At 34.1% G+C, this 24,266-nt stretch overlaps 1 protein-coding gene across 1 annotated transcript in view; it reads left to right on the plus strand.

Moving 5' to 3' along the window:
- Positions 1 to 24,266, plus strand: part of MAN2A1 (mannosidase alpha class 2A member 1) — a 104,218-nt gene that overhangs the window by 58,000 nt on the left and 21,952 nt on the right. The window contains exons 13-17 of the mRNA XM_054003373.1: positions 10,797 to 10,962; positions 12,830 to 13,060; positions 13,146 to 13,268; positions 20,048 to 20,162; positions 23,705 to 23,838. Of these exons, the coding sequence (XP_053859348.1) occupies positions 10,797 to 10,962; positions 12,830 to 13,060; positions 13,146 to 13,268; positions 20,048 to 20,162; positions 23,705 to 23,838 (769 nt within the window). The remainder of the gene's footprint in view (positions 1 to 10,796; positions 10,963 to 12,829; positions 13,061 to 13,145; positions 13,269 to 20,047; positions 20,163 to 23,704; positions 23,839 to 24,266) is intronic.

The raw sequence follows: 24,266 nt of genomic DNA on the forward strand, positions 1-24,266 counted from the left end.
ACTTTGATTTGCAATTAATTGTACTTTAAAGCTTTTTGTGGAATTAATTTTTATTTTTTTTTTAACTCAGTTTTTGAATGCTATGCTTCTGAATTCAAGTTAGTCTAAAAGTTGTTACATTTCAAACTTATAAAAATTAATTTTTAGTGTATAAAAATTCTTATACATCAAACTTATTTTCAGTTTTTGTCTCTTACTGTGGATGAACCAATGACAGTCTGTTCTAAATGTTTCTGTCTACCAGCTGTCTTTGAAATTGCCATTGCAAAATTAAACCTGTAAATAAGTTTATAATTTGTAGCATTCATAGCATCTTTGTTGTTTTTCTAAATTGCACAAATTAATCCTTTAATTTCAATGCACAGAATATCAGCATCCTTTGTTGGGGTTTGCAGTACCCGTGCAATCAGACAGTGAAGGTGTTTGATACTTCAGTAGCTATAAAAAATTGCAACATTAAACTAAAATATGACAATTAGGTCTTACAATAATTTTCTGGTTTCCTCTGAGAACACTGTAGTGGAAGTATGAAATGCAGAAGGAACAGGTGAACTAAACGTACTCTAGGGGAAGGAAAAACCCTGAGCTTGTTTTCAAAGCACAGAAAGTGATCATTATGAAGAAATATGGTAGTGAATGATTGAATACAGGTGAAAGATCTGCATCATATGCATGTACTTGTGAAGACATTTTGGAAGTAGGATATACATATTTTAAGTATATTAGTACATTTGTGTATTATTTCTTTTTTTTCCAGGCACTGGCCCCTTCAGCCTTTTTACTGGAGTTACCTTGAGGCAATATTGTAGTTAGTCCAAGGCTCTCAAGGCACAGACTGAAGTGATATGGAATACTTAAAAGTCTTTCTGCTCTTCTGAACCAGATTTTTTTTCCCTTCTAAATGCAGATTTATAAAGCCTGCACTACAAGAGGAACAAGGAAAGGATTTTAGTGAAGGTACTTCCTGATCCTGAAAAAGTCAGGGGGCTTCAAGCCCATCTTGGACCTCTGAACATCTCACAACTTTGTGGTAAAAGAAAAAATTAAAATAGTGCCTTTGGACTTAATCCTTTTATCCTTAATTGGAGAGTAGTTATGTGCTCCAGATTAGGATATATGTGCCACTACAATCCATCTAAATCATAGGAAGTATGTGTATCTGGCATATGTAGTAGGTACATAACATTTAAAAGTCTTGTCTTAGGTTGATGTTGATTTTCTTCGTGTTCTCAAAATATATAGATCTTGCTGTGCCGTTGTCTGTGATTTTTGTGAATGGTGTTTTCTTGAGGGTGTTCCATGGTTTGTTCTTGAGAAAGCCACACAAAGGTCATGTTTCCTGTGAGAGTGGAGGATTATGTGCCTATTGTCTGCCTAATTCTGCCTTTTGCATGAGCAATGGATATTATAAAGATTTCTCTGTAAAGTTACAAAAGAGAGAATTCATAGAAATGCATGTTCTCTCACCGTTATTACTGAGTCAGAAGTTCAGATTTGGGGTTGTCATTAGGAAGGGTAATCCTGCAGTGATTCTGAAATGTCAAGCTAAGATTATTTTTTTATAAGCACAGAATCACTGGTTTTATTTATTTGTATGTTAACTAGAACTGCCAGACATTACTATTCTTAGAAATAATATGTAATTTAAGCATAGCTCTATATCTAAACTACACATTTATTTTCAAATGCTATTATAATTATGGCATTGTATTGTGTTAGTTGTAACTCTACTGAACTAGATTCTTGTGAATTTACTTATTTATTGATAGTGTCTCTTTATTTCTTGATGTCACCAGTTTAATAGTATAATGAAAAGCTGATCCCTGGATAATAGGTTCTGTTTACACATTTTTACACCTTGTGAAAGCAACACAAATTTATGTTGTGTGCTGGTAATTTGAGGTTAAGATTACCATCCTACTAACTCTTATGCAGGATATTATTCATAAACTGCAAAAGATGTCTTATTTAAGAAGAGGGGAAAATCCCATTATTTCTCTTCATATATGATAACATTTTATTATATATATTCAAGATTATTATTCTACTCTAGAATGAACAGTTTAATTGGATTATAATTTGCTGCTTTGATGTAAACTGATTTTGTTTTCATGTTACATCTGTGAAAGTATTGATGAATTTATAAGATGCTTATCGGGATGTGATATAGATAACTATGTTACTATTATTTATTTTATATTGTTAGGTGAACTGATAAATCTCCTTAGATTTTATCCAGTCAATTAAAAGACCCTTGGGCGAAGGTATTGAATCTTCTCTTGGGGAAGAACCTGCTTTTCTCTGACTTAATAGAAAGCTGATAGTTTAACTTGATTTTTAATAAATGACTCATATTCCTACTGCCCCAGATTTTGTGTTTACATCTGACACTATATCTGAGAGCATAGGTCCTAATCATAAACAAAAGACTTCTCAATTTAATTAAATGTCTAGGATTGTGTAGTTATGAATGTGAATGGCTTCAGGATGTACTGTATCTCAGAGGAAGTATGTTAAATCTCTAGAAACTCTTGAAACTATTTTAATATAATTGGGTGTGTTGATGCAGTTTAAGCACAATTCACTGTAGTTTTATATGTTGCTTTGACTTTAGCTCCTTAGCTTTGTGCTACCTTCACACAGTTAATAGACAGACTTGCTGGTTGCCTAGCTGCTTTCTAAATGTTCATTGATAAATGTTCATTGGTAAATGTTGGATATCATGTATTGTTCAAATTTTATCCTTTGGTATCAATCTGAGTAGGGTGGAATTTTTTTGTGCAAAGTATGGCCAAAAAACAAGTAAGGATTTCTTTAGGCAAGATATTAAAGTCAAAAGTTATTTTATTTTCTATCTGTTATGCCAACACAATAGAATGTAAATAGGTTATAAAAGTTGATGTCATGCTGGCAACAACCTCTCTATATAGGATTAGTATTTAAAACTCTCTTGGTAAACTGGAGGCATTATTTCATAATCAAAGAAGCAGGCAAGTGGAAGTATTGCACATCACATGGAAGAATAGTGTGTAGACTGACCAAATGGACATTAGTGAAGCAGAAGAAGACTAGGTACAACAGAAGATGGAAATGAGAGAGTTACTTGTATGGTGTCAAAGGCAGTTTTGCTCTGGGATGATTTAAGTGGAAATGCTCTTTGTAAAATGCAGCTGAAATACTCAAGAGTGTTGAAGTGCTATACTCAAGAGTGATGAAGTCTTCATCAAAAGTATGGAGTGAGAAGCTGGAAAGGGTTAATAGAAAAACAAGAGCACTAAGTCATAGAAAGCAACCAAAGAGATGTTGAAAGAGCATCATCTGTTTAGTTTGAAAAGACTGATAATAAGGAAGATAAGTCTATAAATGCCTGCAAGGTTTGTTACAGTCATTATACATACAGTAGAAAGTAGGAAGACATAATTGGAGGAAATGTCTAAAATAATTAAAAATTTAATTTTATATTAGAAAAACTGGTACTTGAGCTGCAGAATAATATCATCGGATTTGGACATTTTCAAGAATTGCAATTGTAGCATTTTTCAAAGTTTGCCCTACTGATTTCTCATTTTGTCTAAGAGGTCAAGCTACAGCAACCTCCTAGTCTACAGGGGGGTTTTATTAATATCTAGATTTTCCTTTGTCTCCTCAGTTTACGCTTGGAAATCATAGCAAAAAAGGGGTATTTTGTAATACCCAACATGACCTAAGATTATAGAACAGTCTGTTTTGTGCATAGGCCTCTGTTTGACTAGGTGGAATAAAAGAGAAAAAGGGATTGGTTTAAGACATGTAAGACCTTCCAGTGATCTTAAAGGCTGCATGATGTTTGTATAAGAACTGGTAGCTCTAATGAGAGAATATCTCTGCTTGGAATTGTTGTGCACAAGCACAGCAATTTATTGTTCATTGTACAGGAAAACAGATTTTTCTGTTCAGGACAAAAAGGTTTTTTCCTCTGACAAATGTTATTTTGTCACTTGGCAAATTTGTTGTAAAAGCTGGATGCTTTTGTATCACTTTTGATGAAAGATTGTCTGAGTGCTGGGTATTTTAACTGTTTTATGCATTAAATGTTTACAGAGTGATGTTTGAGGGGGTTGTGGAGGTCTTTTTTTGGTGATTTTTTTTTTTTACTATTACTGTAGATAGGTGGGTTTCACATGTGGTGAGGAGTATTGAGCAGTGCAGTAACTACTAGTACTAACTGTGTAAATTGGCAGCAGCAGATCAGTTCTCTGTGGGAATGCAAAGGGTCAAGAAATTTCCTCATACTTGAAAATCCTGCATTTTCTCTTTGCCTCTCTACACCCCTCCCTCTCCTCATCCTCCAGAAATTCTGTTTCTAAAAGAAATATCCTAAATCCTTAATGTCAGATTTCTGTAAGTTAGTATGATTTAACATTGGAAGTGCACTTCCCCTTCTGGAAAAAAACCCAGAAAAACCTCTGATGTGTCTAATGGGTATTGCTGATTTTGTTCCCTTTTGAAATATGAACTAGGAAGAATATTATTTTTATATTATTGGACAAATATCCATGCATATTTGTTCCAAAATACATTAAGTAGCTCCTCGGGGCTTATGGGGTTTTATATCAAAATTAATTGACAAATTGATTTTGATGCTTTTTGTTTCTTTTTTTTTTTAAGTAGTTTCCCACTATTGAAAGAAGGTTGTGGATCAGTTGTCACTGATAACAGTTCGATGTACACAGAGACATAGAGTTCAGTATTTGCAATAACATGCAGTAGAAGAAGTATAATTTGGGTGAAATCATGAGAATATTTTACATTTGAGAAATAAATATTCATTTCACAGACAGGGTAATAAGGCTGGTTTAAAATACCTTCAGAGTCAAATTTTCTTTGAAATTAGCATGAATCAGACTCAAATACTTTCAAAAAGTGGAGGACATTGGTCAGAAGACTTTCATGCATGAGGGTTTGAGTAATGTTGTCCAAAACTTTCTCTGTAGCCTAAATTTCTTACAAAATGAATTTTGAATAGAACTGGAAAGTGTCTTGAAATGCTGTGAAACACACAGCTTCTGAAGCCCAATTTAATAACTGATAGAAGAGCTGTAGGAGAAAAGCATTAATCTGCTGCCAACGACAGTGTCACAATCATGAGCCTGCACAGTTGGCTTTTGATGAGTTTTGTTCCTAAAGGAATATTAAGAACACAACATAGATTGAGATATTGGAAAACGTCTAATTTTTGTATTAACCAGAGGAGCACTATGAACAGATAATATCCTGAAGATTGTATATATGGCATTTATTTTCAGAACAATTATTTTATAGGCTCTATGATTATATTTTATAGGTCACCTTTAGTAATTCCTAGCAGAAAAGCATACAAAATGGATGAGGGGACCTGTACTTAAAATGTCATGTTATTCGTACTCTTGACTGAGGAGGCCTTGACCCTTATATGAGGGACCATTAGAGTTTTGAAAAGAGCTAAGTAACTTGACATAACTTTTTTTTTTTTTTTTTACCTACCAGTTTGAGTAAATATTCAGTAGAGTTTTCCTTCTTAAGAAAAGGGAATTGTTAATTTAGGTTTTAGTCTATGTTTTTCCCCGTGGCCCCCTACAGCAAGAAGAGGGCTTTTTAAATAACAGGGGAGTAATTTTTGTGCTCAAGTTACTTATGATTTTATTATGTATTTTAAAAAAAAAGAGGAAAATAAGTATCTTGATGTTTTCTTGGGCTTCAATGCAAGCATCATAGAAGTCTTTTCTTCAAGGGAGGTTGTACATATTTGCACAATGAACAGATACATGCCTGGTTTAAGTAGATGGTCTTGAATCTTTTCCTTCCATGTACCTCCATCCCCAAAGACATGCATATGTGTAATGGCAATTCATGACAGTTTCTTAGGATTGTCATTTTCTTGGACTTTTGGGTTTTTTTTTTGTTGAAATTTCATTATCAGAAGACATCAGAAGTCTCATAGTTTTGATTTTTAATGGTATTTTTGGAAGCTACTATGGCAAGCAGTGCTTTATGTAGTTTAAATATTAAGCCCTAGTTTGTTTCTACCTCATATACATCCGTGTTTTGTAATTAAACATTACTACCTACTGACTCTTCTGCCATCTTTTGAAGCAATTTTTCCTTGTAATTTTAAGATGTGAGACAGTTTTGATTCTATTACCCAGTGAGATGTTATTTTTTTTTTAGAGAATTTCAGTTTTGTTTACAATTTTAAAGTCCTAGTCTATCAAAGTCCATCAGGAGTCAAGAACTCAGGATACATTTCTAGCTGAATTGTGGTTTCTCACCCAACAGCCTCTCTGGTGACTATTAACATATGTAGTTACTTAAATTCCTTTTCTCTATAGTGTAAAGCATTTAAATCTGTTTTCATTACTCCTCTCTTGTTTCTTTCAGAACTCACACGCATCTGTTCTCTTTTGTTCTTCACTGGAAGACCACTGATACAGTATATAATTTAGCTTCATGGCTTGTATCTTTTCTCAGTTTTCAGCATTTTTTTTTTTTTACCACTTAGGTGGTTTTTACCTTGGCCTTTATAAGAGAAGAGTGAAAGGAACTAATCAGCTTTGAAAGTTTTGTTCATGTAACTTTGCATTAAAACTGTGCTTATGGGTCCAAAGAACTGAATCTGAAACCATTTATAACGGAAAATGCTCCAATCCATCTCAGAAGGTTTGCTGTAGAAATTTAGTGAAATTGATCTATCTGAGCTAGAGGTCCTCAAGGAATTGGTTCTCCAGATGTATTTGAATAAAATTATTCTGCTGAACAATGAACACTGTTGTCTTGAACTGTAAATCCCAAGTGCCTTGAAAGGTGGTTTTTGAATAAGCCCTTATCACTGATGATGCTCTGACATTTACTAGTAGTGAGTTGTGGTTTCTCATCTTAGTTGAATGCATCCCTTGAGAAAGAAGGATGAATGAACTTCAAAAGGAAATGGTAATTATGGTAATTGTGTTGCAGGTGTTACCAGTAAATGTGTGTATCAACATATATGCCTATATGTTTATGCACATTGGAGAAACAGAAAACAGTGATCTTTTGAAATACTAAAGCTCTTCTGTTTAAGAAAAATACTATTTTAGGAGACAGAGATTAAAGTTGTTAGAGAGCTAAACAAATCATCTTTATTCATGTCTATAAATAAAGCTACAGCACTTTACATATTTTCTTAATTTAATAATGAAAATATTTGAAGTAAGAAGTGGGGAGGTGGGAGGGGAGGGGTGTGTTCTAGCTCTTGCTGAAAATGTTCCACAACGAGTTAAATCTTGTACTACAGGAAAGACTGGTCAAAATATTCTTGTATGTATATATTTAATAGAGTTTATTAATGTTATTAATAGTAGATTACCTAGGGAAAGTGCTCATGCTGTTCTGAGTTTCAGAGACCCAAAAAAGTATGGGGTAAAAGAATGCACAGTATATCTTTCTGAAAGTGTCTGAAAAGGTGTCAGGATTTGCTTTTCTTAAATTTCAAATATTTGTGATGCTTCCAGTTCAGGATTAAGAGCTCAAATCTACAATAACTTCTCTTTTTTGAATGGATTGGGAGCAGTTAACTCCTGCTCCCTGTGCAGTGATGAAATGTGTGGTCTCCATGTGAGTGGTTTAGTCATGGTTTTTATATCAATGCAGTTTATTTTAACATAGTTTTAGGATTCTTAGATTTCTTGAATAAATAAAATAAATGATGGCTGACTGTTGGCCATAATGGTGCCTCTAATGTAAAATATTTCAGATATAATTTTTGATATTAATTTTACCAATAGCCCTTCACTCTTTAACTGAATGAAATATGTAAACTTTAATAGTTTTCTTGGTGTTGTTGCTAAAGACCAGTTAACTGAATAATGAAAAGAAAATATTTGCTGGCTTTTTTTGAAAGACAGTAATATTCATGCCTTAAGATAAGGAATAGAAAACCTTTAAATATTATCAAGTTGCTTCTCTCTGTAATGCAACCACAGTGCATTAAGCCATTGTACACAGCTTTTTGTGTGACAGTCTTTGCAATGATACAGCTTAAGTAAGGTGTAGCTCTTTTTTTTTCAAATAAAATCTACAATTTTTATAGTGGGATATTATTTAAGGGTGGGAGTTGGATGGTACTTCAGAAGTAATGTGATTTAATTACATTAGTCGGTGCTTTTGTATATGCACACGAATTATGTCTTGCTTTGTATAACTACTACAGTCCTCCTGAAATAGTATGTCAAAACAAGATATTAGTGTCTAGTCAAAACTCCTGCATTTTAAGTGCTGAAAATCTGCCCTGTCATTGCTAGCTTCCTCTATTTTATTACTCTGCACACACATAATGAACTTAAAATACATTGATTCAAGAAGTTAAAAAATATATACATTTTGATACAACAATAGATTTGTTTAATCTAATACAATTTTTTTAAATAGCCTGATGAAATATAATAATAATAATACTGCAGTTCATAAGGTCTTTTGTTATAAGTAAATTTGTCATGCAACTAATTAAAGTTGTGAAATATGTTTGTACCTATGGGAAGGTGAACAAAGTTTCTGGAAATATTTTTTGCACTAATATGTTCTTTGCTTGGCAGATAATTTAAATTTAATGAGGATGTGTAGCATTACTGAAAATTATTATATGCATAAGGTCTCCTTTTACTTGGAGGCATAAAAATTGAGAAATTCAATTGTATAAGAAGAATAAAGAAAAAAAGATGTGGTGTTCTGTTGATGGATGAGAATGAGGATTTATTTTGAGCTTTGGTGTTCAATCATCTCTCAGTCTGTATTGTTTCTGACATAGTTCCTAACACTCTTTTTTCAGAGTACATGAGGAGTTCTTAAAAAATTTTGATATAATTTCTTTTCTCTTCCTAATTTGTAATGGGTTGAGACTGAGGGCTGGGTTGGTTTAGCTAGGTTTTTTGATTCCACGGATGTCATAAAAAAAACCCCACCAAAACAAACCAACAAAAACACCTATTGAGATGAACCAAAACATTTAAATTAAAATCTTTCTCTGAAAGAAGACAGCTCCACATAAGCAGAAGTGTAAATTGCCCTACCCAAGTCTAGGGGAGGTTCTCAGAAAGTCTTGCACAAATTCTTAAAGACTCTGAAAGCTAACCCAGAATATGGTTAACTATTACATTGTCTAGTAATCTAGGAGTCTTCAGCATGAAACAGGGCAAAAGAAAGCATCCAAAAGCATTTTTGGTTGTGATCACAAATGCACATTGAAAATCATCGGTATAGTTTGAAGTCATGATTTAAACAATACTTCAGCACAGGAATTTAAGGAGTTAAAAAGAAAATATTTTTAATGGGAAACTCATTTGATATATGGCAAGTAATCCAAAAGTTCTTGATCTAAAAAGCTAATAAGGCCTCTGATTTTGTTTATTTAACTAATGAGAAGTTGGAGTTGACCTTTCATTTCATACTGATTGTGAAATAATAGGGTAGCAGTGAAGTGCTGTGAATTTTACTAGCCAAGTTTGATGCAGGCAAACAAAGGAAGCCAGTAAGAAGATAAGGGGGAAATGGTGACCTGGTCAGGATTCTGAATGAGATTTGTAGGTTGGGTGGATGGAGACAATTCTGGGTGAAGTGGTTTGGTCTATGAAGGGGGTAATTGAATTTGAGGTTTAAGATGTGAAAGCAAAAGAAATGAAACCATGGACAAAACCCTGAAGAATCTGCATAGAAAACACAGAGCAGAGAAGGAGAATCTTTTTAGAAGAAATGTGGAAGGAGTGATTTGATAAGTAAGAAATGGATCTCATGGGAGCTGATGTAAGATCAGATCCCATGAAGAAGTAAATTGCTTAACAGTGGAGTGTTAAGGAGGTTGAAGATAGATTATTGGTTCTACTGTGTATAGTTAAGAAGATACCAGAAGTTTTGGCAAGAGCAGCTTTTGTTGTAAAAGACTTCTTCAAAAGGATGACATGAACAGAGGGAAACTTCAGGGAACAGCTGTAAATACTCCATTCTTTGAGCTTGTCAGTGAAAAGGCAAGAAGTACAATGATAGTCCTACAGATGTATGAACCACAAATGTTCTATACCTTCTATACTACAAATGTTTTTCTATACCTTACAATACATGAACCTGGAATAATAATAAAAAAATATATAGACTAATAAAAGCTGTCTTCAGCTCAGGGCTGATTCTTTTGGTTAATAACATAATCTGTGTTCAAATGGAAGACTATGGAAAAAAATGGTTTTTCCATATGTACCTATTAAGAAGATATGCAAATATTTGCCATAGTAAATGATGCTAAATTATAATTTAAATAGTTTTATATTTCCCTTATAGGAGAGAGAAACTACTTCCTTTAGTGAATATATATATGAAGAGCCAGTTTTCTTCACTCACTTTTTTCTAAGCTGTGTTAAAAAGAGGCAATTGTGGATGAGAATTTGATAGTTCAGCCTGAAAAATACATTTACAATGCCCTTAAGTATCTTGATTGTGCTTGCAACTGAATTCTTTAGCAATTGCTAAAGAATAGCAATTCTTTAGCAATTATAATGGGAACTAGATGTATTTTTTGTAAGGAGTTTTCAAAATTTCTTGGACAAGTAATAGCCTTAAGAAAAGAAGATCTGCAAATAATTGATGTTAAATATCCATTGTTTCTTGGTTATGTTTTGTATATTTATTTGTTGTGGTATGTACCTGTTGTTCTAACATTGTTTTAATCCTCTGTATGTAAAATTTATGTGCAGTTACATTAAACCTGAAGGAGGAAGCTCGGTTGCCAGAAGATAATTTAGTAAATATGTTTTTTTCAGATACCTTTTGATACATAATCCTACGGAACAAGAGCGATTTTCAGTGGTTTCAGTCAATGTGAATTCACCCAGAGTTAAATTATTGTGTCCTTTGGGAAAACCTGTTACTGTCCAGATTAGTGCTGTTTGGGATGGAGCAACTACAGTATCACATGAAGCTTATCAGGTACCCTACTTTATATAAAAAGCATTAAAATATGTTTTTTGATAGCTACTGTAGCTTCATAGTTGAATAAAATGAAAAGTGTACTTCATATATTGGCCATTCTGTTCTTCAGAGACAGTGCTATTTATTCAGTTACTGTAAGTAAAAACACCAAAAAAAAAAAACCCACCAAAGAACCCCCTAAAAAGTCAATATACATGTGTTTAGCATTAATGTCTCCTAAACTGGTAAGGTGTTAAAGTTTTGTGATATAATTTACTACATTTAAAGGATCAGTTTCAGCTGCATGATTGGAAAATACTGGATGTGTGTCTTTTCCCCTCGCTTTCTCAATTGAGCTGCTTCATCCTTCAAGTGCCAGTCTGTACACACAGACAAACACGTCTGTATGTTCTCAAGCACTCCAGCTGGAAGGTCTTATACATGAAATGGCTTAAGCATTTACATTTAGATGTCCTCTTCCCTTCCAGATACTCAAGCTGGACAGATATCTTCAAGCCCACCTCCTGTTTTTTGTTTAAAGCAAAACTTCTAAGAATTTTTGGGTTGTACATCATTATAGAAAATTGTCTTCAATGATCATGTGACATATCAGAAATTTATTTCATTAAATTTTTAATGAAATAGTAATAGTGTATGACTGTAATAGTAATTGCTTTCAGGCTTATGTTTTGATTCCTTTTTATGTAGGAACTTAATTCAAGATAATATTTCTGTGGAGCTAATTCAATAACTATCTCTCAGTTGTGTTCCAAAGGGATAATTATTGTGAGTAAACCTTGCTAAGTAGCTCAACCCCACGTACTTGCTTGCTCACTGACCCAGTGGGTGTGGAGGAAAAAATTGGATGGGCAATGGTGAGAAAGCTCGAGGGTAAAGCTGAAGCTGTGCACACAAGCAAAGCAAAACAAGGAATTCATTCACTGTGTCCCAAGGCTGAGGAGGTGCTCAGCCATCCCTAGCAGAGTATGGCTTCATCCCATGAAATAGTGACTTGGGAAAATAAACACCATCACTCCGAACATCCCCCCTTCCTTTTTCTTCTCACAGTTTTTATTGCTGAGCATCATGCCATGTGGTCTTGAATATGCCTCTGGTCAGTTGGGGTTGGCTGTCCTGGCTGTGTCCCCTCCCAACTCCTTGTGCATCCCCAGCCTCCTCCCAGTGGAGCACCAGACAGGGCCCTGATGCTGCATAAGCCCTGCTCAGCTGTAGCTGGGATATTTATCCCTGTGTTATCAAAGTGGTTAATACTGAAACCAAGCACCAGAAGTGCTATTATGAAGAAATTTAAGTTTATCCCAGCCAAAACCAGCACAATAATTAGTACTTTTAGTGCCTGAAGAAGAGGAAGTGAAATTACTTGTCTGGACTTCAAATTCTAAACAAATTGTGTTGGAGATGTACCTTGTGTATGACTCTGCTATGCAGATTATAGTTCCTAAAAAAACAGAGACTGAAAATGAGACATTTGCTTTACACTTAGTTATTTAAATTAATGCATTTTTAAATTTAAATTTCAAATTCAAGTGATAAGTAGAGTCTGTGATAAGTGAGTCTGTGAGTCTTGATCCAATACACATGCATCTTCAATGAAAAGCAAATATACGCAGAACTGCATATCACAACTAACATTCTTAACAAGATTCAAAATTGTTATTGCATAAATATAATGGTAATCTGGATGTTAAGCAAATTAGTCATGCAGATATTTTTGTTTGTTAATTCTTCATATTTATTTATGGACTATGGGAAAACTCAGCCATCCTAAAATTATTCAAGCAAAAGGAATTACTCTGAACATAAATTCTGTATAAAGTTGATATTTTGCTATTTTTAGTAATGGCTACTTATTTGCTCCCAACAGATGTCTTTTGTGGCACATCTACCACCTCTTGGGATTGGAGTTTACCAGCTTCTGGAGGATGAAAGCTCAGAAGCAGTTTTAGCTGACTATAACATATATGTAAGGAATAGCAGGCAGGAGAAGCCAGATAGAGTTTTCAAGATAAAAGAGATGCAGCATTCTGTGGATAATATAATCTTGGAAAGTGCATACATGAAATTATGGTTTTCTGGAATGTCTGGATTACTGGAGGTATGTTATATTTTACTTCAAAGCACTATATTTTACTTTCTTGTGCTGCTTTATGGAAACCTAACATGAATCTCTGTCCTTTTAGAAAATAAACACCAAGGAAGACGGTAAAAGTCATCAAATGAAGGTGGAGTTTGCTTGGTATGGAACTACCAGTAACCGAGACAAAAGTGGAGCTTATCTCTTCTTACCAGATGGAGATGCCAAGGTAAACTTTGTGTTTGCAAAGAAATTCTAATCTTGAAGTAACTTAAAGTGTTTGGCAAATACAGATTGAAAGAGCTAGTTATCCCCAAAACTGAAATAAAAGCTGTGTGTGGCTAGACAAAATGATATGGGCTATTGAAATGATTGGCAGAAATTCATACTTCCTAATCCTACATCAGAACAAGAACACAAATAGAACTTGTGAAAATCTGGAGAATATTTATGATCCCCCCCAAAAAAATTAACATATGATCCTTGCCAGAAATTCAGTGAGGTGTCACCATTCATTATCGATGAAATAAGTTCATTTTTACTTTCTATGATGAAAATGTGTACTGATTCATTTCTACATCTTCACTTTTCTGATTTTTATTTTTTTTAATTGTGAATGTGTTGCTTCTGGTTCAGAGCTACTTTTTAAGCTGATATTAGCATACTTAGTTTAATATAGTAACTAAGATACTGAGTCCCAATTGGTGAATATAAAGACAGAGTAGTAAGGATCTGCTCTGATTTAGTTCTCTAGGGTTATCTGTATTTTTAGCTGTGTAATTATTGGAGAGCAACAGCATAGTCCTATTAGTTTTCAAATTGGAAATTAGGAGATGGCAGTGTTCTTACAATGACTTCATTACCATATGGAGTCTACTACTTCCCTTTTGGAACTGGAAGGATGATATTTCAGAAGGCAAAAGATAAAATAATGAACATTTATGAAGCTAGCTAGTTGGCAGCATATTTCTTCTGAGTTTCTCTTGTGAAAACTCAAGTTGCATGCATAAGGCAAACTATGAGCTGTATTCTTACCATTTTAGGAAATATGCAAGAGTAATCATTCTGCTTTTTGGCGGGAGGGAAAGGTGTTTGGCTTTCTTTCTTTCTGTTTTCTTTTTCTCTTTTCCTATTTCTCCCTTTTATCTGTGTAAATCAGTCTGGAAGGAAACAGAACATTTTCCTTTTCTTTTGGCAGTCTTTCCTAGAAGCACACCTTTTGAGGTCTGTGATTTGACAGGTTTGAACTATTTAGTATATTTAGTCCCATAATAATTTACTTCAGACATGTTCATCAGGGTTTCCTTATCACTAATTTTAAAAGCCATTTCATATTTCTTAATTTTATTGTGTTTTTGTCTGTGAATACTTGAATAATATCACTTAGGGTTTTTAATTTTTACTTTTCACTAGCTGTGTGGTCACACTTTAACTAATTTCATTTTATATTCTATTTCATCTTTTGCTTTTAAAAATAATCGCTAAATCTAGCAGTTACGTTATTTTACCTATACATTTAAGAAATTTGCTTTATGAAAATAATCTAGACAAATTGAGGTAGCAAAATGGTATGGTTAAAACAGAAAAAGTCTATCACATGTCTGCAAGCACAATTAGAAAAGAAAAATGAAATTAAACTACATTTTAAGTTAACATTAAAAGGGTGCTATTCAACTTTTGTAACATTTTATACAATACAAATGAAATTGCTATGCTTCTGAAAATTCTGCTTCATTAATATTTTGCTTCACCATAAGGCTGATTTGGCTTGCATTTTAATAACACTAATTAAATTGTCCCACTGGGAATAACGGAGTAATTCTATAGTAGTTTCTAAACCAGTTTGAGCTAATGCTTTCTGTCTTAAAAGAAATGCCATCTGTTCAGGGTTCTTAGTGTAATGCGGATTGACTAGCTTTCTAAGTTCTTGTGTTAATTGGCAGGATAGATGGCAGGCAATTTTCTTGATTTTTGGCTAGGTATTTTGTTGTTTTGATTTTTTTCTTACCTCCTTTACCCTATGTTTTACAGCAAAATTTGCAAAGAATAATTGCTTTTTATTTTGGACTATTTTCCTTTGGTATGAGTAGAGTTATATGTTTTCTTTGCCTTTGTTAACTGATTAATTTTATGTTTGATAAATTTTTTGGTTTCTTTATTTTCAGTTCTGTAATACTCAGAAATTATTTTTCTTCATCTTGTTTAATCATTTGTCTAACCATAATGCTGAACTACAACAGTGCAAAGTCCAGAAGAGAGGCACAGAGTGGGGGCTCCATCCTGCAGGTCTAGAGAGATAGGACAGTTCCCCTACCATGCCTTTGTTTTTCCTGCAAAATTAAAACAGAAAGCAAGGCACCAGGGAAAAAGGCAGCGTCTTAATTTTTTTTAATTGCAGTGCAGTCTAACTGATTGATAATGTTAACAAAGTTTGAAAGGAACGGATTTCCTTGGGCCTCACAATAAATATAACAAAGTTCATAAAGACAAAACATGTTTTTTAACTCCTGTGATTTTGTGAAGAATGTCCAACTTGGTTTTTTTTGGTTTTTTTTTTTTTTTTTTGTAGATCTGTGGGAAAAAAAAAACCCACAGTATTCAATAAACTTTGAAACAGTTAAATGTCTGTATTTTCCTCTGTGTATTCAAGACAAGTCAATACGTGAGGACTTCTTAGTAGCCCTGCTTGGTATCAATAGGGAATAGAGCAAAGCAGTTTTTTCCAAAGCATCAGATGCTAAATGTTTGTGGGATCAGTGTGAGTAGTTGATTTTTTTGTTTTACAAATAAGTTTTTTCAGTATCAAAGTGATGGGTTTTGGTACACCCAGACTAGGAAATTTTGATTCTCCCTCAGGCAGCTGGTTCTGTGATTCTGTGTATGTACTAGTTTCCATAGGTACTTATGTACTAACAGAATATATAAGAAAACAGATTTTTTTTTCCCCTTGCAGGATCTCTAGTGCTAGAGCTGAAATACAGGATATTAGCTCAGTCTAACCTCACACCCTGACAAATAAGGGGCAATCTGCTATTGAGAAGCACCTTTTCCTGCAGGCTTTGTCTTATGATTTTTTTTTTTTTTTTTAATTTTAGACCAATGCAGAACATTTCATGTGTTGTTGAAAACTTTCCCCTGGGCAAGTTTTTGCCACCCAGACCAACAGTGTGCTTCACTACCAGAAGTTTCCTGGCCACACTAAAATGGTTAGGAGTGCTTTATTTGTCTACAAGAGAAAAGTTAATTGCCCATACTTCGTGCCTCCAGGCTGCAACATACCATGCCATTTTCTATACAAGCCAGTAAATATTTTGGTGAAGGTGTACCTCCAGTTATTTCCACCCTTTGGCACCTGTTTTGATTTTGAGTATTTTAATATACCATAGGGATCCATGATGTATTACATTGTTCCAGGTAGTCTCCCTTAAAATTCCTAGCTAGCTTCTCCCCAGGCCTCCTTCCCACTATCTTTCAAAAAAAGGGAAAAGATTGTCTTATTTCGCTTGAATAGGAGTACAGAAAGATGATTTCTGAAGCCTTTGACCCATAGTTCTGTTGTCCTGTTTCTGAAAAATACTGATTTCTAGGCTCAACAGAAGCTGCCTCATTAGGCTGCTGGATCTTATACAATGAAATTCATTCCACTGGAGCTGAGGGGAACAGATATTACAACAGCTATTTATTTTAACTCTCTAGAAAGTGACGTCTTCAGACTAGCCATTGGATATGAAAGCAACATATTTTTATTCCAGTTTGAGGTGTGAGTAATCACAGATTGCTTCATGCTGGAAGGTCCTTTAGTCCATGCTTGTTTACAAAGCAGACTTAACACTGAATTGAGACAAGGACGTTGTCAAATCAGTTTTGCAAATATCTATCACTGTTTGTTCTTTCCACATTGCCTTTCACATCAAAAGTACCTTTGTATTTCAGATCCGGGACCAGGAGCCTTTCACAGACCTGTGCATCTCACCAAGGATCTTTACAATGATACTAGAATAATTAATTGCATATTAAATGCATAAAGATATTTTCCTGTTTAAAAGCAAAAGCTTAGTAGATTGAAATGTTTTTGGTGAGGCAAACCTGGGCAATTATCTCTCTATAGGTTCTGAACTCCTGGTATTTCTCCTGGTAACTATCAACAAATCAAGTTCTAGGATTAGTGCTTTTCTAGGCACTAAATATGTATTTGAAGGCTCCCCTGTTTTGTCACTGCCATATTTTAACTTCATTTTCCCTGCTTGCCCAATAATCAGGGAACGTCAGTCATCCTTGAGAACTTGAGTATACATCATATTGCCACTCTTTCTATCAGAAAGAACTTGTCTGATCCCCAAGACTACGTGATAGCATCTGCCTTTGTAAGCCACCTTCCCCTTTTGTGCGTTTTCTAGCACTGTGACTGAATTGGAGGCTTGCAAACTCAGTGCATGTCCTAGCAAAATGAAGAATTACTATTCTTTTAAAATTTATTAGTTTCAGGCAATATCTGCAAAATAACAGTTTCTTTTCCATCAGCTCATCTTTCTCTTTAGTTCAGAACAGTGTATAATAAGTTGCATTTATTTTCAGAAGAGGAGCTGATTTGACTACATGTGCAGCTCGGAGGCTCAGGTGTGTGAACTTAATATTTGTGGCAATATCCTAGAATCTGAGAGCTGATATATCCATCTCATTTCAGCTTTCTGTGTATTTTGATAGCTGTTGTCAATATCACACTCATGTTTTGTACTAAAAAACTCAGTGGAAAAGAGTTCCTCCAAATGTTTGGGTCTAGTATTTTTTTTTTTTTTAATTTTTGATTTTTGAAATTACTTCATGTAATTTTTTTCTAGTAAGTGCACAACCTTTTATATTCCTGTCACTCACCCAGCATCTCTCCATTTTGCTGGCTAGCTCCAGCGAGGACGGAGCAAAAAATACTCTTACAATCTACACAAGACCTTAAGATCAGTGTTACTTTGGTACCAGAATATATTTGGCAGTCTGCTGTCTGTGTAAGTGACATTCTCCTAGGCCACAGGTCATTGGCTTGTCCTGATGACCTCAAGTTTCTCAGTTCCTTTTCTGAGAGTTCCTTTAGGTGCTGTTTGAGTCTGTCTTTGCTAGCTTGAGTATCTTCATGTTGCTCTGCCCTGCAGGGAGGATTTTGAACGGTTTGATCACCCCACCTTTTGTTTGGTCATCCAGTTCCTCCTCTATGGGATTTTTAACTTCTAGAAATCAGGTAGTGGCCAATGAAATTAGTTTGTCTTCTCTGCCTATATGTGATAGAACAGCAAATAATTCTCTTCTGCCAGAAGGGGAGAATTCAGTCTACAGTTACGGATATTGTCAGTTTTTCATGGAAATAGGAGGTCTTAACCTAAGATCTGGTCTTCAAATTTCTTTTATCGGAGCATATTAGCTCATCTGTCTAATATGCCCCCTGAATACTATATTCCTTCTGTATTTCTCACCTAGCAAATGGATTTTGCGTAAAGATAACATTTGTCTGTCTTATTGACAAGATGAGAGCCTATGGAAGTATTCCATAATTTTTTCATGTGGACTATCAAGAAGTCTAAAACACTATTTTGAGGTTTTTTACTGATTAACGGGATAAGATTTTCAGTAGGAAAAAGCCCTTTCTCCCTAAACCAAACAATCTTATCAAAGTGTAAGTAACTGTGATTTCTCTTCCAAACTCCTGTACAAAATATTCCTGTAGCTGATGACTGCAGAGTTGCCTCTTGTAGCTCTGGCAAAGCTTTTATTAAAGAGTATTCTGAAGCTCTAAGAATAAGTAAGTGAATAGAAAAGGCGGGCTTTTTGCCCTTGAAAGTCCCTTTCAGTTTTTTCTTTTAGACAATACTTCTTGAAATCTTCCCTATTATATGCTCAAAGAATATTGGATATTTGCCTATACTTGCTCTTCTCTAGTGTGTTTTGTCTGTATGTATGTGAGCTTGATCTCTGCTCTTCTTCAAGATGCATTTGTTCTTTGGTATCAATGCTTCAAGAAAGACCGTGCTCTGTCCTTATGGAGTTACTATATACAGAAGTAAGACAGCCACCCTCTGAGAGCTTTCTGCCTAGATCCCTCTGAATAATGTGTTTTTCAAGCATTTGGGATGTTTTTTTTGTGAGTGAAGTCTTTATTTACAGCTGTTTCCCTATTGAAGTAGTTGCATGTGTTGTATTTTCATTTTTGACTTGTACACTCTCAATATTTAACTCATTTTTACCTTTGCAGCCATCCACTTATTTCCATCTGGTGCACACAGGTGCAAACCTGTTGGGATCAACAGGTTTTTTTTAAAAATGTCACTGCTTACCCAGCCAAAACTCTAAATCCTGTGACTACGTGGAAAAATAATTTTCTTCATCTCTTTGGTTTGACTGTGAATATGCAATGTTTGTCCTGTCTGTGGGAGCCATGAGTGGTAGGCTGCTGTCCTTATTGACATTTTGTAATGATTCCCAGCCCTACCCTGCATTCCAGAGAGCCCACTGGCAACGGTGTCTGCTTCTGATGAAGGAAAAGCTTTCTTTTCTATTTTCAAAGGATATGCAAACTGATCTACACAGCAGAGTAGGGGGAGGCTTCCCTTGTGCAGTGTGTACCACTGAGGGAGGCAGTCAAACCACCTGCCCCAGATTTCGAAAGTACAGTATTTAATTACTGGTTAGCAGTTATAATTTTTCTAGCAAAAGAGCTCAATCCAGATACAATTTCAATACATTCATATGCTTGTCTGTAGACTTTGTATCCCTTAATCCACATAAAATACTTGTGAGATGTGTAATGAGACTTAACCTAAATTTAGCTAAAGAGAATATAGGACTCTGAAGAGAAGTTGCTGAATTTCAGATTAGGAATAAATTTTAATCTCCAATGTTTAGATCTAGAATGGTTTAAAAAAACCACTATTTTAATATTTATTAAATACTTTAATTTTTTGACACTACATTTATGAAAAACTTCCAAAATACTCACTCTGACTTTCTGTTTTCTTTTTGTAGCCTTATATTTTTACAGACCCACCTACCATAAGAGTTGCTCATGGAACGATTTTCTCAGAAGTTGTTTGTTTTTTTCACCACGTGACACATACGATACGGCTGTATAAAGTCCAGGGTAAGAGCTGTGAAATTCTGTCTCTCTTGGCAGTTATTTTGCATCACATTGATCTTGGATCCTACCTGGCTTTTTAATGTTTAAATGCACCTCTGCACTAGTGCAGAGTTCATGAGACTGAGGTTCTATTGACCCCATTACACTTTGCACTGTGATTTCTCTCTGACTATCATGCTAGTCATTGAGGTGGTATACTTAAACTCAACAGATTTTTTGGAAATACCTCTCCAGACTTTACTGATTCATCTGAATGCTGTAACTAGCTACACATTTTGACAATCAGAAAAAAAAAAAAAATTAAATACTTTGGAAAGAATGTAAGAATATAGTTAGTTTCATAGTTTCACATTTACTGGTGGACGTACAATATATATCAGTGACCTTAACAGTGAAGTCTGGTTTACTTCACAACAACAGGCTTTAGTTATTTATGACCTCCCTTTGTATGTCCTTTTTCTGCTTGACAGAGCTCATGACAGAATTGTCTGTGTCTGTTGAGAGGCACCAGTACCAAATGTCAATGTTTTGGCTCTTAGGACATAACATCATACCAGTTTTCCTTTGCTGCCTTCAGTTTTCTTCTTAAGTTGCTTTTCTTCTTAAGTTTTTCTACTGTTCAGCTATTGATTTCCAAGGAAATTCTAAGTAAACAGTAATTTTGGAAACTCTCTACCCTTCCAAACTTGATTGGAATTAGCCACTGAAAAATATAAAAGAAGGTGGAAATCATGGTGCGATTGTATACAGTTATTTTCATATGGAAACTGGAGTTAACATGCTTCAGTGTATCTTTCTGTAATTAAGAAACATACATTTTCAGTTATTCATTATTTATATTTACTGGAATTATTCTGAAATAAAGAAGCACTGATTAATGTTTTCAGTTGAAGGAACTTACATGTTTTGTATTACCAACTTTACTGTAGGAATCAAAATTGTCTTTATGTTTTTAAAATCCTATTTATCATATTTAATTATTTTTCCTAAACAACTTCGAAAAAAAAAGTTATAAGTACTTTGAAAGTCTTGCTTGCTCTTCTTCTTTCTTTTATGTTTCAAAAATAATAATGGCATCATCTGTTTGATTTTTTTTTTTGTTTTTTTTGTTTTGTTTTAGTTCTAGTGTATTTCAATCTAGAACTAAAATTGATTCAGATGTTTCATTTTTGTGACATTTGTACATTGAAGTTGCTGGAGTTTATACATATGCCAAAAGCTAATCAGAATTCAGTTCCCAACTCATATAGTAATTCTGGATCAAACTTTAACTTGTACTTCTTAGGAACACAAGCCAAGAGTTTGCATTCATTGCTGAAGAACCTAAGGAAACACAACATATATCTAAGACTATGGTTTCTTTGTTTTATGTGACAGATAGTTAAAATCATCTTATATGAAAAAAGATACTTTGAGGTCAAGAGGTACCAGGTTGCCAAGAATGTGGAAATAAAGTTAAGTTCCTGTGTGAGTTCTAGTAAACTAAAATTCTCAGCAAGGGAAAAAGCCTGAAAAGCCTTTTTTTTTCCCCTTTGTTAGGGTGAGGTTGTTATTTTAAAGTGTAGTTCTGTAGTACTCCTTTTTCTTTAATTTGCTACTTAATGCTTGCTGGAAGTATTTTAGTTCACAGTTCAGAGAAAAATGAGTTGTCAGTGAAAATCACTTGCTTGCCAATTCCTAACACTTAAATTTATCTTTCCTTGTGAGAGTACTTTTTTCCTTTGTTCTTTCTGGCAATTTTTTAATTCATCACAATGTTTTAATACTTACACCATTACATATGTAATGTATACATTGTTAAGTCCTACACATTTAGCTTTGACAAGGAAAAATGATGCAAAATATATTTTCTATATTGTCTGTTTGCTCTTTGGTGGGTTTTTATCTAAATTTCTTTAAGTAAACTTTTTCAAAATTTAAAATTTGATAGCTTTGCATTGTTGCTTTGCTGAGGTCTATTTCCTTGCTTTGTAAGGGGAATTATTTATATAGCATTACTTCAATTCAAATAGGATATTTTGAAGTCTTACTAGATATGTACAGAAACAAAGCATGTGGAAAAAAAATCACTATGTGTATAAATGCATTTTGATTTCAAATCAGGACCTCATCCCCTGTTGTAACCTACCTACTTGCCAAGGGGTAGCAAGACTGATTGTGTGGCTAATCCAGCTGTTGGATAGTCTCCCAACTCCTACATCTTCAGTAATTTTTGGGAAAAATAGATTTTGCCACTTTTGGCTTTAAAATTCTATTTTATCTGTTTAATACTCTGGAGTTGACAACTCTGTTCAGTAATTGACCACTGAGTGATTTTTAACTTCTGCTGCCATTGACATCTGTTTTTGATATTAGCATGATTTTGTTAATCTTTTAGTAGTTATATTACTTTTAATAGTTATATTTTTGTATTATCTCAAATTATGCAGTACAAAAATTATGACAGTCTAAACTAGATTACTGTATTCTTCTTTAATGTACTTATGCTTTTAAATATTTGGAAAAAATACTTGAAATATTTGGAAAATCTATTACTGGGAGCATCAAAAGTGGATCATATTTCCACATTTTCCAGACTTGGTTTGGGAAAATAGAAGTAATTAACTGAACCAAATGTTTTTCATTTAGCACTGAAGTTTAATAGCCATTGGTAAATGTTAACATTTTAACAGTTGCTATACTTCTGCAGGTGGCATTTAGATTTTAAAATAGATGGAGAAACAAATACATATCTGTGTTCTGCTTGGCGCAATTCTTCTTGCAATCATTAGTCCCATTAGACTACAGAAAGGGTAGAAGTGGTGAAGCTGAATGATGGTATAATTCCACTCCAGACTGTGACTTGAACTGTTTGAAAAGGTCAGGTTATTATTAAAGGTATTTAATTTTCAGTACAAGGCACTGTATGGAAAAAAAAAAAAAAAAAACAACAAAAAAACAACAAAAAAAAAAAAAAAAAAAAACAAAAACAAAAACAAAAAAAACACCTCACTGAACAGCTTGTCTGAATTTTCGGACACCTAATCCATCTTTTAATAAATATGAACCTTTTCCCTGTCAACAAAGTTTGTGTCGTGTGTGTGGTTGTATCAATTCAAATGTCTTAATTCACTGTCTTTAAGGAAGATAGTCACTCATTTGATTAAAGGAGCTGCTCAAAGTTTCCTGCTCAGTTGAACAGTTCTATCAAGAGTATCATAACTTCATTCTTGTCTGGGAATGGGGACAGCTGCTTAAGAGTGAAGAGGAGAAGTGACTGGACAGGTCTTGCTCTAGCATATTTATTTAAAGACAGCACTTAACAGTTGTGGCTCTTACCACGTATTGCTCCTGTTGCCCTTCAGTGCTCTCTTTCAGACTGTCTGTTCAATTTGTACCAAATTAGAAATATTGCTCTATCATCTGTTGCATAACTGAACTGTCTACCAATATCTGGTTAGGTATAAGAGAAAATAAAATCTAGATCAGTGTGTCCTGGGAGCACAGTCACTCTCATACATGTGGCAATCACTTTTAGAGATTTTAAATGCATCTTTTTCATGTAGGTTTGGAAGCTCAGTCTCTTGAAGTTTCCAATATTGTGGACATAAGAGGAGAATATAATCGTGAACTTGCAATGAGAATTTCATCCGATATAAACAGTCAAAATAGATTCTATACTGATCTTAATGGATATCAGGTAATTGACATCTTTTAATTATAAAGCTTAGGGTGTCAGGTTTTGACTGTCTAAATGTAAAGAGCTTATATTAAACAAACTCTCATGTTAAACTGCACTAATCATTTAAAGGGAGAAATGCTTTTTAAAAATGTACCTGTTATAAAATTTGACATGGACCAGACTGAGAAGTAACTGTGTGCTTTTAATGAGTTTGTTGAATATTCCTTTAAATTATTTTTAAGAGAAGAATTATAAATACAACAAGTTATGACAAGTCACCATGTAGTTAGTTGCTTGTATATATACATGACTTTTTTTCCTTTGCTTTGTTTGTTTAGTTAAAACCCATTGGATAACAGAGTGTATAAGGACCACACCTAGTGAACAGCTGCTTGCTGCTGTGTTGGAAATAAATGATGTATTTTTGAATGTATTATGCTTTTTCT

The sequence above is a fragment of the Vidua macroura genome, chromosome Z, assembly GCF_024509145.1.
Source record: "Vidua macroura isolate BioBank_ID:100142 chromosome Z, ASM2450914v1, whole genome shotgun sequence".
Taxonomy (NCBI): Eukaryota; Metazoa; Chordata; class Aves; order Passeriformes; family Viduidae; genus Vidua; species Vidua macroura.